The sequence below is a fragment of the Mauremys reevesii genome, linkage group 9, assembly GCF_016161935.1.
Source record: "Mauremys reevesii isolate NIE-2019 linkage group 9, ASM1616193v1, whole genome shotgun sequence".
NCBI classification, from domain to species: Eukaryota; Metazoa; Chordata; order Testudines; family Geoemydidae; genus Mauremys; species Mauremys reevesii.
In genome coordinates, this window is record NC_052631.1 from 54820831 (window position 1) to 54845381 (window position 24551).

The following is a 24551-nucleotide window of genomic DNA, read 5'->3' on the forward strand; positions in this document are numbered from 1 at the left end:
GTACTTCTTCAGTAGATGTTCATTTTCCTCAAGTCTTTTTCCTGCTTGTCTCTTGTTGATCTGCTCTCCCTCATTTTCATTGATTTTTCTTCCACCTCCGATTTATTTCTCCTTTTCACTTTGGACAGAATTTCTCCTTGGATTGGTGCAAACAGCCTGATGTAGGGCTTCCAAGGCCAGATTTGATCCTATTTCTTCAGTTGAGCACGTCGGAGGCGGCAAAACGAGGGGACTTTGGAAATGAACGCTATGAGAACAGGTCCTTCCAGGAGAAAGTTCTACAGAATTACTACCATCTGATAAAGGACAAGACTTTAAACTGGAAGGTAAGGGAATAACCTTCCAGGAAGGCTCTAGATGGGTCAATGAATTAAAACTAAACTTCAAGATTTTATCCTTTACAGCCCCCTTCAAGGAAAAACTGTTGTATAATATAAAGGGTTTTCTAATCCTTGAAATTAAACAGTGATGACAAAACTGCTACAGTGTAGCACAATCACAGGGAGATGCTATCTTGACCTTCTTATATAGGTAAGATGCAGGAATTGCAACTCACCATTTGAATGACTAGAACAATAATCTATCAAGCTTGATATAAAACTAGATCAAGAAAGTAAGTGATCACTTCAGCAGATATTAAACTACTGTTAATTAACCACATTTTTTAAAATACAGGATTTATGTATAACTGCACTGAAAACCTAACTTCCCATTCATTCAGATGGTGACCTGCATTTCTGTGGTCTGGATCTACTGGTCAGCTAGAGTTCTAGTCTCAAGTATCAGCAAACTGTCAGTTTTTCCAGAACAGAACTCTAAGCACTGAACAGAGACTGAAATAGTGTCAAGTGTTCCTAAAATGATTTTGAAAATCCCTGTCTGTATATTCTTAGAAAGTCTATATGTAAGCTGTTAAAGGTGATCACTGGATAGAATATCAGCCATTCACAGAGTACTGTTCACAGTTGAGCTGTAGATTTAAAAGCAGGTTGAGTACTCTCAAATAATAAATACATTGAGGAAATTGCAATCTGTTTGTGGATGAGGAGAAAACAAGGCTGGATAAAATACTGTGAATTGTTCACTCAGCTCGACTCTAAACCCATCTGTTAACCATGGATTTAGTGATCTTAGAATTCTTAACCTGCCAGTTTCCATCTCTACCATTGTGTGTTCCAGGATTAGGTCATTTATAAAGAAAAAATCTGTATCTCTTGTAACAATTCATCCATCAAGTGCTAACTTCATTCTGCTCATTGTCTAAGTAGTCTAAAGCCATGGAAATGTGTTAACCTTCCAACTACCATGGATTTGTAGCAATGAGTGAGCAGCAACTTGATCGAAAAGTCATCAAATTGTCTTTTAAAACTCAACTGTTTTGCTTCAAATTGCAAAAACTCCATAATTTCCTGGCTTAATGGTGATCTGAAATGTCTGTTTAATAGATACTAGCACATTGGTGTTTCACTTTGACAGCAGGTTTCCTTTATTTGACCACCCTTCTTTACAAAAATCAGAGTTAAACAGATGACGCCCTAACAGAGTCGCCTGCAACAGGGGTGGTGCATTGGAAGATAGGCTAAGCTAGACTGGTGTGTCCCAGTTTCTCCAGCTCTAAATGGGGATATTATTTTTATACCTTACAGGGGTAAGATGAGGCTTAATTCATTAATGTTTCAAGATCCTCACTTAACACTACACAAGTGTAGCATATTACTTCTGTTGAACTCAGCTCTTCACATATCCCCACCCCACATCCCCGGCAAGGGTAAAAGTTTTGCACACCCAGTGAAGGATTAACATTTCTTCCAAATAATAGACAAATTTATATTCTCTGGGAGATTTCTGTAGAGCTGGGGTTGTAAAATACCTTAGGTCCGTTGCCCAATAGCCTCTGTCGTTAACAAATCCTGTTCATTAATAGCTGTCTGTGTTTTCCCTCATGCCTCTCCACACTCGTTAGATGTTCTTCAATTTCTGTATTTTCCAATTCTAGGACAGAAATTGTGCACAAGAGATAAAATTCAACATGCTTCACTATTCTCGATTCATGAATTTGGAATAGAGATAGCCGATGTAAAAGGTTTAATACAGTGGGGAAATGATGGAAATAAGTCCAAGACAGTCAGTGGCTTCCCCTTTCTAAACACTTTCACTGTCTTATTTTCTCCTCTAATGAAAGCGTTGGGCACTGAGAAATGTTTTAAATGCAATGCTTTTATTTTGGAAACAGACAGTTGATGCTTCGAAGAGCATTGAAGAGTTGCATAATGAAATTAAGTCTTTCACTGAGGAGGCCATACAGGAGGTTCAGAATAAGCCCATAGGAGAACTCTGGAAATAGAATTGGCTCTTACTCCACCCTCTTCCTGCAGCATATTCTGCTCCAGATCTGATTGAAGGGGAATTGGCATCTCACAGATCTTCCTCAGACAGACTCCTTCACCTTTAATAGCTGCACTTTAGATCAGAGCATTGTTTTTATAGACCAAAAATACCTTGGAGACCTCTGGTTTTATCTAACTCCTCCTCTGTAAATTGGATCTTAAAAGCCATCTTCCTGATGTATTTTATAAATGCACACTTTTTTGTAAATCTTCCTATAATCCAGGCACAAGCCTTGTGTAGGAGCAATGACAAAATGTATAAAGCAAGTAATTGTAAGTGGAACTTCTGGCTAATTACCATGATGAGTTATGGTAGTGGGACTTGAAGTGGGGGAGATAAGGTTGTGAATCAAGAGAAGGGGAAAGAGGGTTTCTACATTTGTACTTAGAGAACTGTCATTTTCCACAATCATATGCCTGTGGGATTCCCCTTCCCATAACTTATTTAACATACTAACTCAAACTCTTAATTTGTGGAAGTATTGCTAATAAATTAGTGCCTTTTATTTTAGTATCTTTTTTTGTTACAGCAACATTTACTTAAGTAAGCTGGTTTGAAATCACTTTTGGAATTGATATTATCCAACGAAGTGGATATTCACCCACGAAAGCTCATGCTCCAAAACGTCTGTTAGTCTATAAGGTGCCACAGGACTTTTTGCTGCTTTTACAGATCCAGACTAATACGGCTACCCCTCTGATATTTGAGCCCAAGGCTGTACACTTTCTTAAATGAAAGGTGATCCAGTGTTTCAAACACCAGCCTGGGATGTGGGACACCTAGGTTCAATTTCCTGCTCTGCTACAGACTTTCACTGGGACCAGGTTAATTAGTGTCTCTAAGCCTCAGTTCCCCAGCTATAAACTATTACCTCCCTATCACTCCTATCTCATAGGGTTGTTGTGAGGATAAATACATTAGAGATTGTGAGGTGCTCAGATGAGCATGCCAGTAAGAACCTTGGCTAGATAGGTTGCTATAGTATGGGACTGGTTTGAAAGTGTATATATAATATGGGACTGATCTGCACACTGAAACCATAATTATCTTTAAATTGAGTTGAGTTCCCCACATAGCCAGGATAATGTGTCAGCAGCTTAAACTTAGGCTTTCTTGTTTTATGGATCCTGATATCCAGTTGCTGGACCTTGTTTTGTGGGTAATATCCCAGCATACCCCACCATGTCACACCTAGAGACTGTGGTCTTACCTGACTCTCTCAGCTCCTTCCTGGCTGAAACCAGATTTCATGGTGATATTTCTAGAATAGCATTGTCTGTGTTCTTACATCAAACAGGAGGCTTGATTGGATGTAAAATTAAAATGTTGGCAGGGTTTTAGTTTCTGTATCTATGGGTCACTTTCAACAAAAATCTGTCAAAATCAGCAGTTTATATTTTATGCTGCATTTCTATTAGACAACTGTTGGCTTTTTGATTGGTTGAACACTAGTTTAACATACCTTGGAAACAGCTCACCTCATTTGACAAGAGGTCACCGCTGCAGCTCTTAGTTATGTCTGGCACTAAAGATTTCCCTTCTGCTAGCTGTAAATTAGGGTTGAACTCCTTGGCACAGCAGATGCAGAAATTCAGCTATGGAGTTCTAAAGTTTAGATGAGGCTATACTGACAAGATCCAATATGATGGAAAGAAATTGGGTAAACTGTTTTACTGGAACGGTTTCTTTAAGTATCAGGCTATTGCAGACTTCTCCTTTTGATAGCTAAATTAAAGTCTGTTTAATTGATGGTTATGTGTCATTATTGAGAGTAACTAACTGCTGCAGTAGACTTATTTTTACCATAAAGTTTGTTGAGAAAGGAGGGCCTATGTGGCTGAGGTACAGGACTGGGAAGCAGAGACCTAGGGTTCCAACCCTTCTGCAAACAATATGACCTCAGGCATGTTATTTTATTGTTCTCTACCTTCGTTTCCTGTCTGCAAAATAGGAGCAGTACTTCCTCAGTGTGACTCTACACAAACCTAGCTGAAAAAAATGATTTCATATCCCTCACTGTCATAGCCAGATTCTTTGTCACAACAGATTAAAGGATTCAGATGCTGACAGGGATCCCTTTTAAAGGGAAGAGCAGCTCTATCATCATTAGCAGTAAAATAGTCAAGTGCTGATATTGTCCTCCTTAGGCTTCAAAGTTAAATACCCAGAGAAATAAATGAGAAACTTCACATCTGACTAGTTTTGACACTTCATATTTTTAAAGTTATCTTTGTAGGCATGAGGGCTAGCAACCTAAGTTTTATAAATGAAAACATTCTAGAACACAGTTCTATAGCTAGCACACATGGGATCCTGACTGTAGCTGATAGTAGTCTAGCTTTGCTCTTGGTACTGCAAATAAGCATAGTGCCAGGTGTTTAGGAAAGCAATGCATGTATTGGAGCAGTTTAAAAGCACATAAATTGGTCATTATTTTGTCCTTACACTGGATGCTTTTATCTTTCCCATGTTAATTATCTGCCTTTAAATTTTACTGGAGGATGGTGAATTTTTCACCAAGTTGTCTCTGTTTAAGAAGCTCTAGCAGTCCAGGACTAGGCACTATATTCATACAAGCGCTTGCAATAACTTTGGGAGGCAAAGAAACTGGCATTAGCACTGCAGTAAGGGAAGGTGACTCCTGAGGTTGAAAAGAGTACACTAGTGTTCTCCTGTCTCTTCCACCCCATCCCTTTAAAAAAAACCAAACCAAAAATAACCTTTCCAAGCAAGCATACAGGAAATGGTTCAGTTATCTTGAGCCTGACAGAAGGATTCAGGCCAACTACATTGAGGCATAGCAGCTTAGCTTAGTTAAGCCTAGCTACAGTTCCAAGCAACTACTGTGGACTATCAGACACCCTTTGCACCACCTCAACTCTCTTAACAGGTTAGCCCAATCCATCTTTGCCACCCAAAGCCTGGTTAAAACTAGATGCCCTAAAACAGCTTCAAGATGGTTTTCCATACTATGGCATAAGCATCTCTGGACAAGGAGTAAGGACACACCTCCCATCCCTAACAGCATGGGTTGCTCTTCAGAAAGAAGTACTAAAAAAACCAAAGATTTTAAGTTTGTTTATTCAGATACAAATTGAAAGCAGTTGATGCATGGAGCACAGCCCCACTTCGTCCACTATCTCCCCTCCCCCCTTAAAATTAATGCAAGAGATGAGGAGGAACAGCAGCAGAGAGAAAGCAGCAAGTAATTTGGTGACAGAAGCATCATGGCTCAAGAGGTAAAACCTCTGGCTCTCTGGGAGATTATGGGTAGATAATATGCCAGTCAGCCTTGTCATGGAGGAGAGCATTTATGGCCAGTTTATGTACTTTCTGGGCACAAAAGCATCAACTGACAAGTGCTGTTCCAAAATGCAGGAAAATACATTGCAAACATGGATTTGCCATCTGCAGAAGCCCTGGAGAAAGGAGAAGACTTCAGTAGCTTCTATGGTGGCTCACACCAGGACACAGTTCTCCTATGCATCTGTTTTTGATCCAGCTCTCATTTTTACTAAATATAGATATTATGGGCCACACGCAAGTTAATGTAAAGTTATTAAAGTAACTCCAAGGTTTCCAGTACAATTGTGTTTGATGTTTAACTATCAACTTTTCTAGGCAACCATTTTTTTCCCCTGACATCTTCAGATCACTTAAAATAGATTTCTCTGACCTAGCTTCTACAGTATGCATTTGCCACACTGTGCTAGAAGGATCATAGAGGGAAGCTGCAGAATAGCAAATGAAATGGTACCTATCAGCCAACAAATATATTCTATGTCCTGTTAAATTTCAAGCCCCCTTGTACATCATTTTGAAAGCACAGAGTCCAATAGGAGCAGTAGCTTGAACTATTTAATCAACCCAGGAGGAGTGGTGCTACACAAGGTGCTTTGTATCACCAAAAACTGTTGGGTTAAAGATTAATTCACAAAGGTGAAACCTTACATACCAACACCAGGCAGCCTATGGAGTCAAAAAAGGCTTTAGGTATGAGAAAGGAAATGGTAGATTCTCAGTCTTCCTGTTCTGCCTCAGCACCTCCTCCCCTCCCCCCACCATTTTAACTAAAAGAAATATCAGGCTCTTAAGATTTAAAAACATCTCACCCTCTCACAGGACTCTGTCTAGCTCTCTTAACAGACACTTTAATGAAGACACCTCACTGCTGTATTTGTCAATCCATCTTGAGCACCTTGGTGTTTCAATGACTTATCCAGTAAGACTATGGCCCTCACGTACATATTTTCTTCCTTCCTCCTTTTATTTAAACTGGGTTTCTCCTCCCCTTTTGGTTGTCATCTTCAGACCTTGTGGAAAACCTCAGGGTAATGTCCAGAGAGGAAGTGCTTCACCTCTGAGAGAAGGTTGCCCTTTATAAGAGCAGGCAGCTTCTGGGTGAAGACAGGCAGCACTGTGTGTGAGAAAGCACTGCAACTGTTATTAAGCAGGAGCAGCAGCGCATGGCCTATTACTATGGAGAACGTGACCATCTAGGTGACTAGCTCACATACTACTGTGCTAGGGACTCCATATGGGACAGGCCTGGTATTAATTTACATTGCTTTCCTTAAATCTAAGTTTGCCCAAGTCAGCCATAAGCAGGAAAGCTGTGCAAGGAACTAGCAACAGTTTAGGTTTTGCCCCCCCAAAAGAGGGATAGCTCTGATTAAATATCACTGGGAAGTACTCATAAGGGATTAGCTCCATGTTGGATTCCTGCTGTTACTATTGTAGGGGCAGCTGAGCTGCTGCTGCAACAAACAAAACTTTGAACTCCTAGGCACCACTGCATCCACTTCTTGCACATGTTTTGTGGTGAGAAATCCTGACTCTGGCCACTGAAGCCTTAATGATGACTTGTTTCTTGATCCCAATGCAGACAGTGCACTCTGTGCTTCAGACTGCACAGAATGCTGGGATGGATGGGAGGCAGGGAGGTCAGCAAGCACCAGTAAGGGCCCAGGTGCTCAAAGGAATTTCTCCCCCCCCCCACGCCCCACACACAACGTAGACGTGCAGTCAGTTTCCTATCTATTTTCAAAGAGATAAGATTTCAAAGTCTTCGTCCTCCGAGTCAAAGAATCTTTCTAACCTGTCTGCGTCAGAAGAGTCTGAAAGACAAGAGACAAAACCACCTCTGTTTAATGTGCCTATTGCTTAAAACAGATTTACACCAAAGCCACACACCAGCCCCAGCTGTATGAGAAGAAGAGGGGGGCCATGATTGGCTGAGGGATTTGGTGGGAGGGAGAGAAGAGGACAGAGCATACTTTAATAGCAAGTAACAATGGACAATCCACATTATACTTACACTATGTGTGGCACAGAATATATCAGCTAACCCTAATTGGTATGTTCCTCAGCACTGGATAGTTTGTGTCACCGCTTAATGTGGCACAACCTTGTGTTCTAATGTCTGGTGGCTGTATGTAGAAGTGTCAAATGCACAGACTCTATAGACCCATAAATATATATGCTGTACGCTATATATAGAGAGAGAATTCTGTTTAAAGAGAGGCTTGGTTCAACTATATCTTTGGAAAGAGTGGACCAGTGATGTCTTAAGGCTTTATATGGACCATACTCAATCCTCTGTTGCTAGTACTGGGAGATGTCACACACCCCAACACGAGTTGAAGGAACATTTCCTTTTATTAATGCCTTTGATCCAGAACACTAGGAAAGGGCAACACCACAACCCAGATGTTACTGACTCAGCTGAGGCCGGCTCTAGCAGGGAGCTGACACTGATGCAGAGTCATGTTTCCTACTGATTTGAAGAGTGCAGGCCACACTGATGGAGCAGGCATTGGTGAATGCCCAGCCCAGCAGCACTGAAGGCAGTGTGTGTGTTGGTCTATGATAGTTTTACCATTACAGCAGGCATGCCAACGGAACCCTCCAAATTTGGAGCTGACCATGGAGGAAAACTCAGAGGGGAAAGAAGTGGAACAGAGTGGACCTAGCAGAGACCAACACTAGCTAAAGCAACAAGAATGTTTATTTTAGGTTTTACCAGAGTAACCAGCAGCTAGTGAAACGCTGACTGCACAGCAGGAACAGAGGAGACTAGTCAGCTAAGAATCTGGGTTGGGGCTCATTTGGTTGGATGAGGGAGCACATGCAAAAGCCCAATGGTTCCTGCTTTCCAGTGTTCCAACTAGATTGAGGGCCCATGTGCACCAAGAGCATGGATGTATCTATACAGAAAACACCCAAGGGGAAGTACTTTCAACTGAGGCAATAAGGGAAAAAGCAGCCAATATCTCAAGGAGGACAAAAATTGCAGTAAGACCAAAGTGAAACTGAATCACAAACACCAGTAATTCTAATGAGGGCCATAGCAATAAGCTGAGCAGAAAAAAAAATGGATTAGTAAGGGGAGAGAGAACTGAAGGTGAGCAGCCCATTCCAACATTTTAGGGAGGAACAAGAGATGGGAAATAGGGAAAATTTGAACCGAGAAGGATTAAGAAAAAGGGAAAGAAAAAGCTTTCTTAGAGGAATGGACAGAGTGTGAGATAAGGGAGACTGTGAGAAAGGCAGTGATAGAACTGAGTGTCACAGCAGAGAGAAATAGATAAGAGTGCATGGTATAAATGACAGGACACATCCAGTTCCTGGTAACTACAGAGATGTTTGTCCACAGATATTCCAGATGGCTGGGCCTTACCTGGTGTGAGATTCAGAACATCAGGGCTGGAAAAGTGTGAAGGCTGATGTTCTACCAGTTCAAACATTGGCAGAGCTCCTCTTAGCAGGGACAGCTGTGGAGCGAACACAGAAGCCAGCCTGTTAGCACAAATATGCCCCCAGTCAAAGGTAATAGTGAGCCTCTTCACTCAGGAGCCGGAAGAAAGGTGAAGAATCTGACAGAAAAACTGACTAATATGTTCCTCTTCTCTACCTTTAAACCCCTGCCTTTTCTGGAAGGAAGCAGTCAGCTAGCTGGTTTCTATCACTAGACAGCAAGGGATGGCAAAGAGGATCCATAATGCCTTTGGCCCTCCTCCCAGTTGGTAAGGAAAGGTCCTGGCAGAGCAGTACAGCAGAATACTTATTTTAAAGGGCGTTCATATGTAGAAATTGAGAGCAGACCTATCCTAGGAACACCAAATACACACAAGCACCAAGAAGGGTAACTAGAGCCTCACAGCATTTGAGGCAAACAGCAGGGCTAGCCTTGGGAAATACTCAAGACATCATCAGGGAACTGTTGTATTTGTTCAAGCTAAATGAGTTATTAGTACTGAGGGTTCAGCTTCTAAGCCCCCAAACTACAGCCTAACTGTGGGTACGTCTACACTACAGGACTATTCCGAATTTGCATAAACCGGTTTTGTAAAACAGATTGTATAAAATCGAGTGCGCGCGGCTACACTAAACACATTAAATCGGTGGTGTGCGTCCACGGTCCGAGGCTAGCATCGACTTCTGGAGCGTTGCACTGTGGGTAGCTATTCCGTAGCTATCCCATAGTTCCCGCAGCCTCCCCCGCCCCTTGGAATTTCCGGGTTGAGATCCCAGTGCCTGATGGGGCAAAAATCATTGTCGCGGGTGGTACTGGGTAAATGTCATCAGTCACTCCTTCCTCTGGGAAAGCAACGGCAGACAAGCATTTCGCGCCTTTTTTCCCTGGATTGCCCTGGCAGATGCCATAGCATGGCAATCATGGAGCCTGTTTTGCCTTTTGTGACTGTCACCGTATGTCTACTAGATGCCACTGACAGAGGCGATTCAGCAGTGCTACACAGCAGCATGCTTTTGCTTTTGCATAACAGCAGAGATGGTTACCAGCCATACTGTACCATCTACCAATCCATAAATTGGTAAAAAGATGAGCATGGCTACCAGTCGTTTTGCACCATTTGCTGCTGTCATAAGAGAGCACAGCTGCTCTGTGTCAGATCCTGCAGAAATTATGAGCTGTATGCTATTCACAGGGGGTGCTCCTGCAACAACCCCACCTGTTGATTCCGTTCTTCCCCCAGCCTTCATGGGCTACTGTAGCATTGTCCCCCCACTTGTGTGATGAAGTAATAAAGAATGCAGGAATAAGACACACTGACTTGTTAGTGAGAAATGAGTGGAAGGCAGCCTCCAGCTGCTATGATAGTCCAGACAGGACAGTAAGGAGTGTGGAGGAGAGGAGCCCAGCATCCCTCTGCTAGTCCAGGGGCAATTGAATCTTTTTTTCACACATGAAGGGTGGGGGCTGACAGAGCTCAGCCCCCTGTTGCTATGACGACGATGGTTCTCAGCCATACTGTACCATCTACCAGGAAAAATTAGGGCCAGGCACCCTTGATAGACCTCACCGATGCTAGTCTGCATGGTTACCAGTCCTTTTGCACTGCCCCATGTGCCAATAGACTGATGACGAGGACGGATACCAGTCGTATTGCACCATCAGCCACCCATGGCGGGGGGGAGCAAGGATGTTGGTGTTGAGTGCTGCAGCATCGGGTCTATCTGCAGCATTCAGTAAAGATAGGGTGACATGTAAAAGAGTCAAGAGAGGATTGTTTTCCCTTTCACTTCTGGGGGTGGGTGGGGGGGTGCATAAATTGCCGAGCTATGCCCTGACCCACCGCGGACACTGTGTTTGACCCTAGAAGCATTTGGAGCTCAGCCAAGAATGCAAATACTTTTCGGAGACTGCAGGAACTGTGGGATAGCTTGAGTCCTCCAGTCCATGAGCGACCATTTGATTCTTGGGCTTTCCGTTACGTTTGTCACGCAGCAGTGCGCTGAGCCCCTGCTATGGTGTCTGTCTGGAGATTTTTTAAAAATGATTTTGAATTTCGTCTTCTGTAACGGAGCGCTGATAGATTTGCCTGCCCTTACAGCGATCACATCCGCATGGTCCATGCGGGAGCTCTTTCTTTATTTTGATTTTTAAATGCATCGCCACACGTGCTGATCTGAGCTCCACGCTAGGCAAACAGGAAATATTCAAAAGTTCGCAGGGCTTTTCCTGTCTACCTGGCCACTGCATCCGAGTTCAGATTGCTGTCCAGAGCGGTCAGTGGTGCACTGTGGGATACCGCCCGGAGGCCAATACCGTCGATCTGCGGCCACACTAACCCTAATCCGATATGGTAATTCCGATACTAGCGCTACTCCTCTCGTTAGGGAGGAGTACAGAAACCGGTTTAAAGAGCCCTTTATACTGATATAAAGGGCCTCTCAGTGTGGATGGGTGTGGCGTTAAATCGGTTTTACGCTCCTAAAACCGGTTTAAACGCCTAGTGTAGACCAGGCCTGTATCTCTACCGCCTGGCATTGTTAAAGCCACCAAACTTCAAATTAGGCAAGGATAGGACATGGTTACTATACGGACCTGAGACTCCCATCCACCCCCTTCCCACATATTTCCAAGGAATAAACCAAGAGTGTTCCTTGTGTTCCACAGAGATCCCACAGTGCCCTGTTTTAGCAGAAGTGTTAGCCTCATTGTCCTCGACAGTTCCAAGCTGGGTAATTCTATTTTGCTCACCCAAATTCCTTATGCAATTTCAGAAGGTTGTGGTGCACTTCAATTCCTTTTCTCATTGCTACTTTGTTAAACTGCTGCTGCAGGGACTGAGGAGACCAGGGATCTTTCCCAGTCTCTGGCAGACCTTCCTGTGACACACCAGACAAGACACGAATCTCACTCACAGACCTGTCTAATTTTTACAAAAAATTATAATCACTTTTAGAAAGTGATAACTCCTATTTTCAGCCTTGAAGAGCTTCACACATTAATGGTTGTAAGGTGCTTAGAGATCATAATTGATCTAGTCCCCCCACACCGGTCAATCTGCCGGCCTTCAAGGCAAGGCATAAAAGATCACTTCTCAGGCATTTGCATTTCTATTTGCAAGCTAAATGTGGGGGGCTGAGTTCTTTTTGGTTTTAATGAACAACTAGCTGTGTACTCTTTAAAAAGTGGTGGTGGAGGAGGGATAGCTCAGTGGTTTGAGCCTTGGCCTGCTAAACCCAGGATTGTGAGTTCAATCCTTGAGGGGGCCATTTAGGGACGTGGGGTAAAAAACTGCCTGGGGATTGGTCTTGCTTTGAGCAGGGGGTTGGAGTAGATGACCTCCTGAGGTCCCTTCCAACCCTGATATTCTATGATTCACCCTACAGAGTGTGCTGGATGCATTTGCAGAAGGTGGAAAATAATGTAGACCATGCCCTTTACCAGTGACATGGCTGAACACAAACCTTTTTGATTTGCTGGCACCAGTTATGAAAGTCTTCCTCTGTGTTGCAGAAAAAGCCCTGAAAAGAAATTGTGTACAATCTTTATCTTAGAATAAAAACAAAAAGGGTGGATACTGTCTATCAAAGCCTCACAGAGTAATGCCAAGCAATTATATGAAATATACATTCTGAACATTGGCTATGCCAATAAAAATGTTTCTGCTTTTCATGTAGTGACAGAGCCAAAAGTTTGAGAATGTTTTTGTAGTTCTAGACACCTTGCTTTAAACTGTAATTCAGATGTAGCAAAACTGGCTACTTCTCATGGACTTACTCAGGCCAGTCTCTTCCAATGCTGAAAACACTGACTATCATCTCAGCTGGGGCACATGACTTACAAGGAGAGGCTGAGGGAACTGGGCTTATTTAGTCTGCAGAAGAGAAGAGTGAGGGGGGATTTGATAGCTGCTTTCAACTACCTGAAAGGGGGTTCCAAAGAGGATGGAGCTCGGCTGTTCTCAGTGGTGGGAGATGACAGAACAAGGAGTAATGGTCTCAAGCTGCAGTGGGAGAGATCTAGGTTGGATATTAGGAAAAACTATTTCACTAGGAAGGTGGTGAAGCACTGGAATGGGTTACCTAGGGAGGTGGTGGAATCTCCATCCTTAGAGGCTTTTAAGGCCAGCTTGACAAAGTCCTGGCTGGGATGATTTAGTTAGTGTTGGTCCTGCTTTGAACAGGCGGTTGGACTAGATGACCTCCTGAGGTCCCTTCCAACCCTAATCATCTATGATGGAAGTGACATGGGGACACAGCCAGCTCAATTGGACACACAGTTCAGACATTTCACATTTACCTGAAAACTCAGTGTTACAATTGTACTTGGGTCCAGAGGTGCTGACTTTCTAATGGCTCTGCCCCAGGCCCTGCCCCACTCCACCCCTTCCCCCAAGCCTCCACCCTCACCCCACCTCTTCCTGCCCCTTCCCACAAGCCCCCACTCCCACACCACCTCTTCCCATCCATGCTCCACCCCACCTCTTCCCTCCCCCAAGCATGCCCCGCCATTGCTCCTGTCCCTCCCACCAGTGCTTCCTGCATGCCACGGAACAGCTGATCCACAGCAGCAGGAAGCGCTGGGAAGGAGGGGAAAGTGTGATTGGTGGGGCTGCCGGCAGGCAGGAGGCACTGGAGGGAGGGGAAGGAGATGCCGGTGGGTGCTCAGCACCCACCATTTTTTTCCCCAGTGGGCGAGCCAGCCCTGGAGCACCCACGAAGCCAGCGCCTACGCTTGGGTCAGCTACTTCACCACAAGGCAGGGTGCAAATCCAGACTCCAATTCAGAGATGGCAGAACCTCAGTGTTATTAGGCTGCTGTCAGAAAGGCAATTGAATGTACAACTGCATGAAGATAAAGTCAGGGGTACAGAAGAGGCAACTTCTCTCTAGGTACCCTTCACTATACCCTGGGGCTGTTATAATCTCCATAGGTCGATGCATTCACTTTATTTCAGAGTTGCCTGCAGCACTTGCCACACTGCATTACAGACCCTTAGCAATTAGTCACTGTGTAGATGCAGCAGTGCAAGGGGGTTTTCCCCTCTTCTGAATTGTTTCACACAGAAGAGTTATTTTTGACCAAAGTTTTAACTTAAGTCAGGGTATGGAAGAGTTTGCCAATAGGACTGGCAAGTAAATAGCATCTGCATCAGCAGACTTGTAGGGAGAGGAAACAGCCAGAAAAGAAGGGAAGGCTGAAAAGACTGTTCCAACTGCTACAGTGGCACGACTGCAAAGACAGGGTCAATCTCTCAGCTGGCACAGAAACAAGTAACAGGTACACACCACTGCGATGGATGGGTCAAGTTCAGCAATGCTCATTCGGCAGGGGGGGTGCTGGCAGTGGAAGCTCTCATCCGGGATACAGCCATTGTCACTGGGTTCCATTGCAGGCTGGGTAGTGTGGGGGTCCAAGTAAATTAGCTCCTCACCTGGACAAACAGGAGAAATTAACAGGGTACGTCACACCAGATGAGCACCTTGTGAGTGAGTGAGTGGATAAAGGTCACTAACGCATCCTTTGTCCCTTCATAATTGGTTCATGATTTGAAAAACAGAAGGAAGAGGAAAATATACAGGTGCTCACAAAGGAAAAGAGGGAGGAGAGGGTAAACAAGTTATACAACCCCATGAAGGGAAGGCAGCTCTGGATCTACGACAAGGTCAGACAGACCCATCTGCTGCAATTTAATTCTATGTGAGGAATGTTCCATAAGGAATAGCACTTTAGGGTTTGTGTAAGAGAGTCTATACCCATGGCTGCAGTCACCCTGGGTCCTCGCTCACAAGGCTCATCTCATAGTACCCTCAAGCTATTCTCAAGTAAACAGGGAACAACACTCTGGGGAAGGTGAGGGTGAGTTGGGGGAGGGCTGCACTGCTCCGCAGTCACTCCCCTATCTGTGGGCAGACATCTCAAGACATACTGGACACCTCCCTAATATGGCACAAAGCTAGGGCTGGTTAGTCACTCACCTACATAGCCAATGAAGTAATGAGCACTGTTGGGTTTCCCTCCAATCACTCCCAGGGACTGAGGCATCATGAAGCAGTGCTGGAAAGCAAGACAGAACATGGGCAGATGGCCGGCAGCAGCAACTAGAGCAAGTGATCAGAAATCAAACTCAAAGACAATCACTGTGATAGTGGCACATGCTGGGCTTCTGAACCATAAGCAAGCCCAGCAGCAGAAGCAACGGTTTATGGTAGAAGGTCTCTGCCAGGAGGGAAGGATGCTGCAACATGGAGCCTTCAAGGCTCAGAGAAGCCTTAGAGCCCTGGGGAGAAGTAGACCAAGAAAAAGGGGCAGGAGGAGGAAGAAGAGATGAGACTCCAGACATTGCATGATGCAATCTGCACTATGGTCATAAATTCCACAAGCAACTGAGCAAAACCCTCGCTCCACACAGTCAATAACTAAACTCCCATTGACTTTAGTAGTGTCAGGATTTACCCTAAATCTTTTGTCAATGGATCTGCAATAGCAGATTCCAAGGGAATTACATTGTTCCGAATGTTCTTGGGAAATGGATGAGAGAATTTAGCATCCACGTTGCTGAATCCAAGCACAATTCAATGAATTCAGGCCAAGTATCCAGCCTGAATTCAGAGTGCCCATACTCACACAGCTGAGGGACAGACACCACTGTTAGAGCAAGATACTGTGCAACCTTCTTCACAAAGTCAATGTGTGCCCCTCAGAACCTGATCTCTGCCAGCCTCGGCTGCTCCAAGGGCTGGTCTGGAACCCCAGAGTTCTGCTCACAGCACACACAGCTCTGACACCATAGCCAGATGTGGACTTGCAGCACACAGTACTTAAAGCTCAGGCTGCTGCCAAGCAGAGACTGGCAGTCATCCTGAATGCTCTGGTGGCTTGGATTGAGTACAGACACAAGTAGGGACTGACATTAGACCATGGGTAAAATTCTCAGAAGCACCTCAATCTCATTTTCAAGAGTGACTTAACCACTTCAGCTTTTAAGTCCCATTGACTGTCAAGGAGACTTATGCACCTAAACACCAATGTCTCTCTTGCAACTGGAACTTGGACACTTACGAACATTTTGCCCCAGAACCAGTTTTACACCTGACCTAATCAAGACTTATTCCTTGGCTCTCAGCAGTAAAACACCAGAAAGTCAGCTCGCCCATGGCCATGCCAAACAGCACTAATTCCCCTACCTTTAGTGTTTCAATATAAGCTTCATTGATATCCGTGAGCCCAAGGCGAAGAGGTATCAGCAGCACCAATGGTTTCCATTGCGACAACCTATCTGTAACCTCTGCTCCATCCGGGAACCCATTATAGAGCAGGTCTGACTCTGCAGCAGGGAACGCTGCAGCCCCAGCACACAAGAAATTGGACTTGCATAACCTTCCTACAGAAAAGGAGCACACACACACAAGCAGAAATGGTTTCAGGAAAAGCATCAAACAGCTTGAATACTTCTCCCCTAACTCTTCCCCTCTCCTTCCCCACCCCCACCTCAGTGCTCAACAGAAACTGCCATCTAATTTCTCAGAGCTACATGACACTTAAATAAGCAGCTGGTTTGAAGAACAAGCACTTTGCTTGAGTTATATATTCTCTCCAGAACCCTCTGCTAAAGTTCACATTGATGTAAACTTATTTTAGAAATACTGTACATCAAGCCTTTTACACCAAAGCACTTAGAACACTCATGGTATGTCTACACATCAATAAAACACTTGTGACTGGCCTGTGGGGCTCGGGGTGCAGGGCTATACAACTGCAGTGCAGATATTCAGACTCAGGGTGGAGCCAGGGTTCTGGGACCCCATGAAGGGGGAGGGTTCCAAAGCCGCAACTCCAGTCCGAGCCCAAACATCTACATTGCAATTTTAGAGTCCCATAGTCTGAGCCCAAGCAGGTGTTTTATTGCTATGTAGACATACCCACAGGGATCACTTGGGGCACCATTAAAAAGAAGCCATCTTTACAGCAACAATGCAAGAACCAGCAACTGCCCTGTGCCAGCAAGATTAAACAGTACACTTGTGAGGAGAGGCAAAACAACTATGCAATTGAAATCACAGGGAGAATTTAGGTAAAAGAATGTAAGTGCTTGAGTTGTAATTTGGTCAGGACACAGGCTGAACACAGGTCTTCTTCATCTGTAATAAGATACAAACGGAGCACTAAATAGCCACACTAAGAGTCTTACAGGGACCCTTCAGGGTGCTTAGTCTTCAAAGACAGACAACACAAGATTTCTGGCAAGTATTCTTGCCAAGGTCAGGCAGGCCAGATGAAAGGAGTCCAAGAGATAATTCCAGGGGTATCAAAAGTTGGAGTGTTCAAAAATTCTGGAACCTCAGTTAACTAAGATCCCTTAAAACAAAACACATCTGCATCAGCTCTGACAAACCATGACAGTGTCTTTACAAGCAGAAGAGTTGACTACGATTAGGGGTAGTTCAAGAAAGCTTTCATTTCTAATACCTTTTTTCGGTTGTCTGGTTCCACAAAATAGCTTCCAAGCAATCCCAAATTTTCCACTCCATGAGACCTCCCAGCTTGCACCATACCAATGAGGATATTGACAAGTGGAGTCTGCCTAGGAGGGTAATGTGAGGGATACTATCAACACAATGCATGCTGTGAAGTCAGGGATCATTCAGAAGCTACTTTAAGAGCCCTAAGGGGAGTGGAGGAGGGAAAACATAATTGGGAGGCACTTTACATTTCAAGGTGGCTTTGTGTTTTAACAGTGACACTTCGCACAAACATCTATTTAGAGTACTGTACAAATACTAATCCTCACAGCACACCTGTGAGGTGAGCACTGAGTACCCCCATTTTACAGATGGCGAAACTGAGGCAGAAAGTTTAGCCAGGTTGCTGAAGGCCACCCAGCAACTCAGTGACAAACAGATTTTCCCATTACATGGGAGTTTCTGACCCCTACCCCGAATTACACTTCTCTAGGCCTTATTGCCTCACTTGCTAAGTCTACCGCTCCTTAGAAAACTGTGGTGTTATTTTATAGTAAAGTGATGCAGATTAACAAATATAAAGCAAACAGAAAAGATGGCCCAAACAAGAAGCTGCAGCCATGTATGGCACAACATGTGTAAGTACTTGTGGGCATCTGCAGTTCAAGCAGGGCACTTGTTTGCCAGACCTATATCCCAACTTGACCAAGAGAAGGTGCTATAAAAGGACACACAGCATTCACAATGCATAAATGTCTAGTTGGCAGCCAGTATCAAGCGGAGTGCCCCAAGGGTTTTGTCCTGGGGCCGGTTTTGTTCAATATCTTCATTAATGATCTGGAGGATGGCATGGACTGCACTCTCAGCAAGTCTGCAGATGACACTAAACTGGGAGGAGTAGTAGGGATAGGATACGGAGGGACACCTAAACATATTAGAGGATTAGGCCAAAAGAAATCTGGTGGAGTTCAACAAGGACAAGTGCAGAGTCCTGCACTTAGGATGGAAGAATCTCATACACTGTTTACAGAATAGGGACCGAGTGGCTAGGCAGCAGTTCTGCAGAAAAGAACCTAAGGGTTACAGTGGATGAGAAGCTGGATATGAGTCAACAGTGTGCCTTTGTTGCCAAAAAGGCTAACGGCATTTTGGGCTGTGTAAGTAGGAGCAGATCGAGGGACATGATCATTCCCCTCTATTCGACATTGGTGAGGCCTCATCTGGAGTACTGTGTCCAGTTTTGGGCCCCACACTACAAGAAGGATGTGGAAAAATTGGAAAGAGTTCAGTAGAGGGCAACAAAAATGATTAGGGGGCTGGAGCACATGACTTATGAGGAGAGGCTGAGGGAACTGGGATTGTTTAGTCTGCAGAAGAGAAGAATAAGGGGGGGGATTTGATCGCTGCTTTCAACTACCTGAAAAGGGGTTCCAAAGAGGATGGATCTAGACTGTTCTCAGTGGTACCAGATAATAGAACAAGGAGTAATGGTCTCAAGTTACAGTAGGGGAGGTTTAGGTTGGATATTAGGAAAATCTTTTTCACTAGGAGGGTGGTGAAGCCCTGGAATAGGTTACCTAGGGAGGTGGTGGAATCTCCTTCCTTAGAGGTTTTTAAGGTCAGACTTGACAAAGCCCTGGCTGGGATAATTTAGTTGGTGGTGGTTCTGCTTTGAGCAGGGGGTTGGACTAGATGACCTCCTAAGGTCCCTTCCAACAGTGATATTCTAGGATTCTATGGAATGGAAACATTTGGAGGCACTTGTTTGTGTCATACTAGGTATATGAATGACTGGGCAGTACAGCTTTTTGTTTGGGCTATTTGCAGACCTTTCTCCAAGGTAATTCTCCTATCTGAATCCATTTATTTTTTCACCTGCCATCACTGGGTTAGTGGACTGATCTGGCCATCCTGTAAAACTTTTTGTATTTATTCCATACCCTTGGAAGCATTATTTGGTTTTCCTTCCAAGACTTTCCTGCCAGCAGTCTGAAAATCGTGTCACTCTTATTGCAGCTATTTGCTCTGTTGCATTACAAATCACTACCTGGATTTAGCTACTTGCAACCATTCTGTGCTTTCATCCCATTTATAGTTCTAAAATTCTTTATCTTTGATCTCATGTGCTCCTTATGTCTCAGCCTCCTTTAAACTGAAACTTCCTAACAGTGCTTTGGGTTTAAGTGATTTACTCATAGCACATTCCATTTGTTGTCCCCCGTATTCATTTGGTTCCTGGGTCCAGTGGTCCCTCCTGCTAGGCTGGGGGAGGGGCCTTTAGAAGTGGGCGGGCACAACCTCCCAGGTTTTCCAATAAGGCTGTGTAGACTTCCAGGCTTGGCCCGAGCTCCGGGACCCTCCCACCCTGCAGGGTCCTAGAGCCCGGACTCTAGCCCAAGCCTAGAAGTCTACACAGCAATGAAACAGTCCAGCACCCCAAGACCTGCACACCTGAGTTGGCTGGCACAGGCTAGCCGTGGGTTTTTCTTTGCTGTGTAGGCCTACCCTTTGGTTCTAACCCACCTGGCCGCGGTTTTGGAAAGGGCATTTGCTATAAGTTTGGTTATGTTATACTGCAATTGATCTTCTGGTTCCTTCCATACATCTTGCAACCAGGGCACACAACTTCGACTCCATCTGTTATACTTACTGATTTCTTCCATCACTACAGTGTTGTCCATGGCTATGTGCACTGCCAATGAGCTCCATGTATCAAAAGTGGCAAGTTTTCTACAGGAAAGAGAGAGAAGTAAATAGAGGACTAACAAGGCACTAAGCAAAGGCATGGTTTTAACAGAAGAACTTTCACTATTTCCCCTATAGTTTTCATAAAACGAGATACTGAACTAGAAAAGATACTAGCTTTCACAGTTTGTGCCAGTCCTACCTCCTCTCAGTAGAATTCACTGCAAGAATTCATAGCTTATGCCGTCAAAGCAGTGAGGGAAATGCTGTAGGGAGAGAAAATGCCTAAAACCTACAGTGGTGATTGAACATCAGTGCAGTATTATCATGTCCAATTCCTGCAAATAACAGCGTACTCCCATGCAACTCTCTCCCTGGGCTCACCACCACAAAGCCCCAGTGGGAAATAACTTTTTTCTTTTTTTTAAATAAAGGTTTACGCTTTATTCTGCCACTGCATTAGTCACTCAAATGGCGAGACTGCCTCTGTCCTTGACTCTTAGGGAATACCACTGCCGTCAAGGTCTGCAAAGGCAGTCCTCAGATGTGAACACAGATTCAGAGATGTTAAACACAAGCAGCGATTCTAGCAGCAAGCCCAATACCTTGCCGGGCCTAGAGACAGATTCTTGGAGGACTGTCCTCAATTGGAGTTCACTTGTCTTTTTGGTCCACCAAGCTTGGGAGCAAGGGGTAACGTCCATCTCTCTCAAGTTTTTGCCCCACTGGGATTGATTTCACAGGGAGTTGGGAGACAATTTGGTTGGGACACCACACTATTCAGCACAATTGCTTTTATACAGCACACTACATCCAGAGACTTGGGCGATGGGCTGTTTGATTGACTGAAAAGTAAAAAACTACCCCATTGCATTGCACAGAAGGAATAAAGGGTAAAGCCCAGAACTTACTTGAGCACTTGTGCAACTGTGTTTGGTCCGTACCACTGGCCTATCGATTTGCCCTCTCCAACTCCCATCTGGGCTGCACCAAGTAGACACAACCAAATTAGTCAGCAGCCTCCATCAGTTACAAAAAAGATTTTACAGGAAAAGCTACAGCTTGGGTCTGGGCTACACTAAAGGTTAGGTGAACCCAGCAACGTCTATCAGGGGTATGAAAATTCCACACTCCTGAGTGATGCAGTTAAACTGACCTACCTATCCCCAGTGTTGACAGCACTACGTCAACAGAAGAATTCTTCCATCAACTTAGCTAATGCCTCTCGGGGAAGTGGATTACCTCACACTGACAGGAGAGCCCCTCCTATCAGCATAGGTAGTGACTACACTGCAATGCTACCGCTGTAGCATTGCAAGTGCAGACAAGCCCTTAGACATGCTTTGGAGTCAGATCATGCCATCTTGTCTGGGGTGTGCCGAAATCATAGCACCTCATTGTGACTATAACAATGGCCCTCCCAGTCAATTAAGAAGCCATATTAATAGGCTCCAAAAAGGAGTCTCAGCCATACTCTGCTGGAAGCAAGATCGGTTCAGGGCTCAGGAACAAGACAAAGGCAATTCCTAAAAAGGCTAAGAACTGCAGATGCTTCAGAGGAAATGCTATTTAGAAGCAATTCTATTTAAACGATGCCTGATTGTTCCTGCCACTGTTCCTGCTGTCTAACTAGGAGTGCAGGTGCTTAGCTCCTCCCAAAAAACAGGCCCGTTGCCATTTTTGGTTTGCTTTTCCTTCATCCTTAGAACACTTGCACCCAGACAGGATCTTTGTGGAGTTCATGAGCATCTCCTGCTCATTTCCCCACCTGATGCAATCTTCTTGCTTGCAAGATTCCTGTGTAGCTGCTGTGGGCATGACTGTCATCATATTCTCTCTCCCATCTTGAGACGGGCAAGTACAAGGGAGATAAAGATACTGGCATTAGGCTGACAGGATTTTCATGTCACAAATCCTTCAACCCTTAAATCAATAACCTTAGTTTTAGGCAACACCACATAGGAAGCAGTGCTGTATAGATTTCATTCATACACAGCAGCACAAATACATAGAAGCTGATCTGAACACACTTTACTACAGCCCTTGGCAAATAATTTGTACATCAATCTCGCACAAGTAAGTTACTTCTGAAGTTGCTGTGCTACTAAAATAAACCTGAAGAATCTGTTGCTGTTCTGTAACATTCAGGGAAACCCAGGGCAGGACGCTTCTATCTGGGGGGGGGGAGGGATAGCTCAGTGGTTTGAGCATTGGCTTGATAAACCCAGGGTTGTGAGTTCAATCCACTTAGGGATCTGGGGCAAAAATCAGTACTTGGTCCTGCTAGTGAAGGCAGTGGAATGGACTCGATGATCTTTCAGGGTCCCTTCCAGTTCTATGAGATAGGTAAGAGGCAGCTGTAGATAAATAAATGGAGATATACCTATCTGGTGGATGGAGTAGTAGCTGTCTTTTTTGTCAATGAAGGCATTAAGTATGTTGAAGTAATTATCCGTCTGCCTCTTCCCTTTTTCCCACCTCCAATCTAAGAGATACAGGGGAAAAAATAGGTTATATACTAGTATACTTCTCCACATGTCACTGCTTAGTAGGATTGCCTTAAAGCTATGAGTCAGAAGTCTTATTGCTAGGGACCTGTGAAGATCCCAAAAAAGGACCACATTTAACACAAGTAAAAGGGTCTTTTCAGAGGTGGGAATTGAAGGCATGGTAAAAATCAATTCCAGAACATGCATTGACCCTTCTCTGTCAGGATGCATTGGCTCCCAAGGAGAGGGAATACCAATGTGAAAAATCTCAAACACCCCTAAAATCCTGCAAGCGTGAAAGAACATTGGAATTTCTAGTGCCCAGAAAGTCATTGAATAAGTGGGGTAGTTGGTTTGGGAAGGACAGGATGCCAGTGCCACAAGGCGTCTCCTGCCAATCCACAGAAGTTTAGCAGCAGCCACAGAGGAGACCATGTATCACAAAGTGTCAGCTGGCTACAGGTGTCACTTCTAGAAAGGTGGGATTCAGGGAGAGACCTGAAGGCATCTCAGTAGAAGGTTAAAAAATAAAACTAACAGCTGCTTATCACACAGCAATTTTAACCAGCATAAACGTTTCAGGCATGTAAGTTTGGGGCTCTCTTAGCTAGCCCTTTCGGGGGTCTCAAACACAAAATGGCATTCTGCTCATCTTGGGGGATGGGGAAGAGTTTGCAGTAATTTAAAAAAGCTCAGCAAACAAAACCACAGTCTAACAACCAGTAGAATATCTACAGGCTGCCATAGCAATAAATCCAAACACTAGGGTGTTTTCCACCCCAGAATTACATGATCTTGTCTCCAAACACCCACTGGTACAAGGGAAAGCAAGCTGCTCCACTGGTGCAGAAGAATTTACAAGAACATTTTTTACTGGCTAGCACAGCCCTTGCCAATTGTCCATACAGATTTATTGATTCTGATTTGGAAGGAAGAGATGCTAGTGAAACTCACTGGGATGTTTCCATTGGGGCTGCTTCATCATCTAGCTCTTCAGGTGAGAAGAGCTAGGGAAACTTTACATGGAGCCCACAGCAATTTCAAGTTGTGCCCTCTCTCTTTGTTGTCCTAACAAGTGCACCATCATTTGGACTGGCTCTGGACACCTCCCTTAAAAATGCAATGATTTACCTCTGCCTAAGTGCCGGCAGACCAATGCCTGAGCGAAGATCATCTGACCACACCTCAACATGCAGCCCCAGCCAGTATCAGACGTGGGGCCTGTTCCTCCTGTAGCCAAGCAAAACAATCAGAACAGAATGTAAGGGTTAGACCAGCTGTCTAGTCACAGTGCAATACAATGGCAGGTGAGGGAGGGAGAACTTGGAGCTCTCTAGGTATGCAAGGTGAGTGTTATGACAGAGACTCATCTGTCAGACAATGATGCTGAGGAAAAGACAGTTACTCACCTGTAGTAACTGTTGTTCTTCGAGATGTGTTGCTCCTATCCATTCCAGTTAGGTGTGCGCGCCGCGCGTGCACGGCATCTCGGAACTTTTTTACCCTAGCAACACCGGCGGGCCGGCTGGCGCCCCCTAGAGTGGCGCCGCTATGGCGCTAGTTATATACCCCAGCCGGCCCGTCCGCTCCTCAGTTCCTTCTTGCCGGCTACTCCGACAGTGGGGAAGGAGGGCAGGTCTGGAATGGATAGGAGCAACACATCTCGAAGAACAACAGTTACTACAGGTGAGTAACCGTCTTTTCTTCTTCGAGTGATTGCTCCTATGCATTCCAGTTAGGTGATTCCCAAGCCTTACCTAGGCGGTGGGGTCG

General features: G+C 44.7%; 2 protein-coding genes across 8 annotated transcripts in view; one reads left to right on the plus strand and one right to left on the minus strand.

Moving 5' to 3' along the window:
- Positions 1-24551, plus strand: part of DTYMK (deoxythymidylate kinase) — a 68979-nt gene that overhangs the window by 19934 nt on the left and 24494 nt on the right. Inside the window, exons 4-6 of one of the 5 annotated variants that reach the window (XR_005584504.1) lie at positions 129-326; positions 9044-9254; positions 15176-15581. Coding sequence is in view for 3 of the 5 variants with exons in the window: in XM_039487591.1 (XP_039343525.1) it covers positions 129-326; positions 2234-2344 (309 nt within the window). In the remaining 2 variants the exon portion in view is untranslated. Of the gene's footprint in view, positions 1-128; positions 327-2233; positions 2899-9043; positions 9255-15175; positions 15582-24551 lie in introns of those variants that run through there. The other 4 variants (XR_005584503.1, XM_039487592.1, XM_039487591.1 and 1 more) reach the window with 4 other exon arrangements.
- The window catches only part of ATG4B (autophagy related 4B cysteine peptidase), a 53714-nt gene continuing 31101 nt past the window's right edge, over positions 1939-24551 (minus strand). The window contains exons 5-15 of one of the 3 annotated variants that reach the window (XM_039487582.1): positions 23910-24008; positions 22673-22774; positions 21201-21273; positions 20255-20334; positions 16330-16526; positions 15121-15199; positions 14431-14576; positions 12607-12663; positions 9068-9161; positions 7487-7505; positions 1939-1992 (exon numbers count right to left, since the gene is read on the minus strand). In XM_039487582.1, coding sequence (XP_039343516.1) covers positions 1971-1992; positions 7487-7505; positions 9068-9161; positions 12607-12663; positions 14431-14576; positions 15121-15199; positions 16330-16526; positions 20255-20334; positions 21201-21273; positions 22673-22774; positions 23910-24008 — 968 coding nt within the window. In that variant the 3' untranslated portion in view covers positions 1939-1970. Of the gene's footprint in view, positions 1993-5449; positions 6806-7486; positions 7506-9067; positions 9162-12606; positions 12664-14430; positions 14577-15120; positions 15200-16329; positions 16527-20254; positions 20335-21200; positions 21274-22672; positions 22775-23909; positions 24009-24551 lie in introns of those variants that run through there. The other 2 variants (XM_039487581.1, XM_039487583.1) reach the window with 2 other exon arrangements.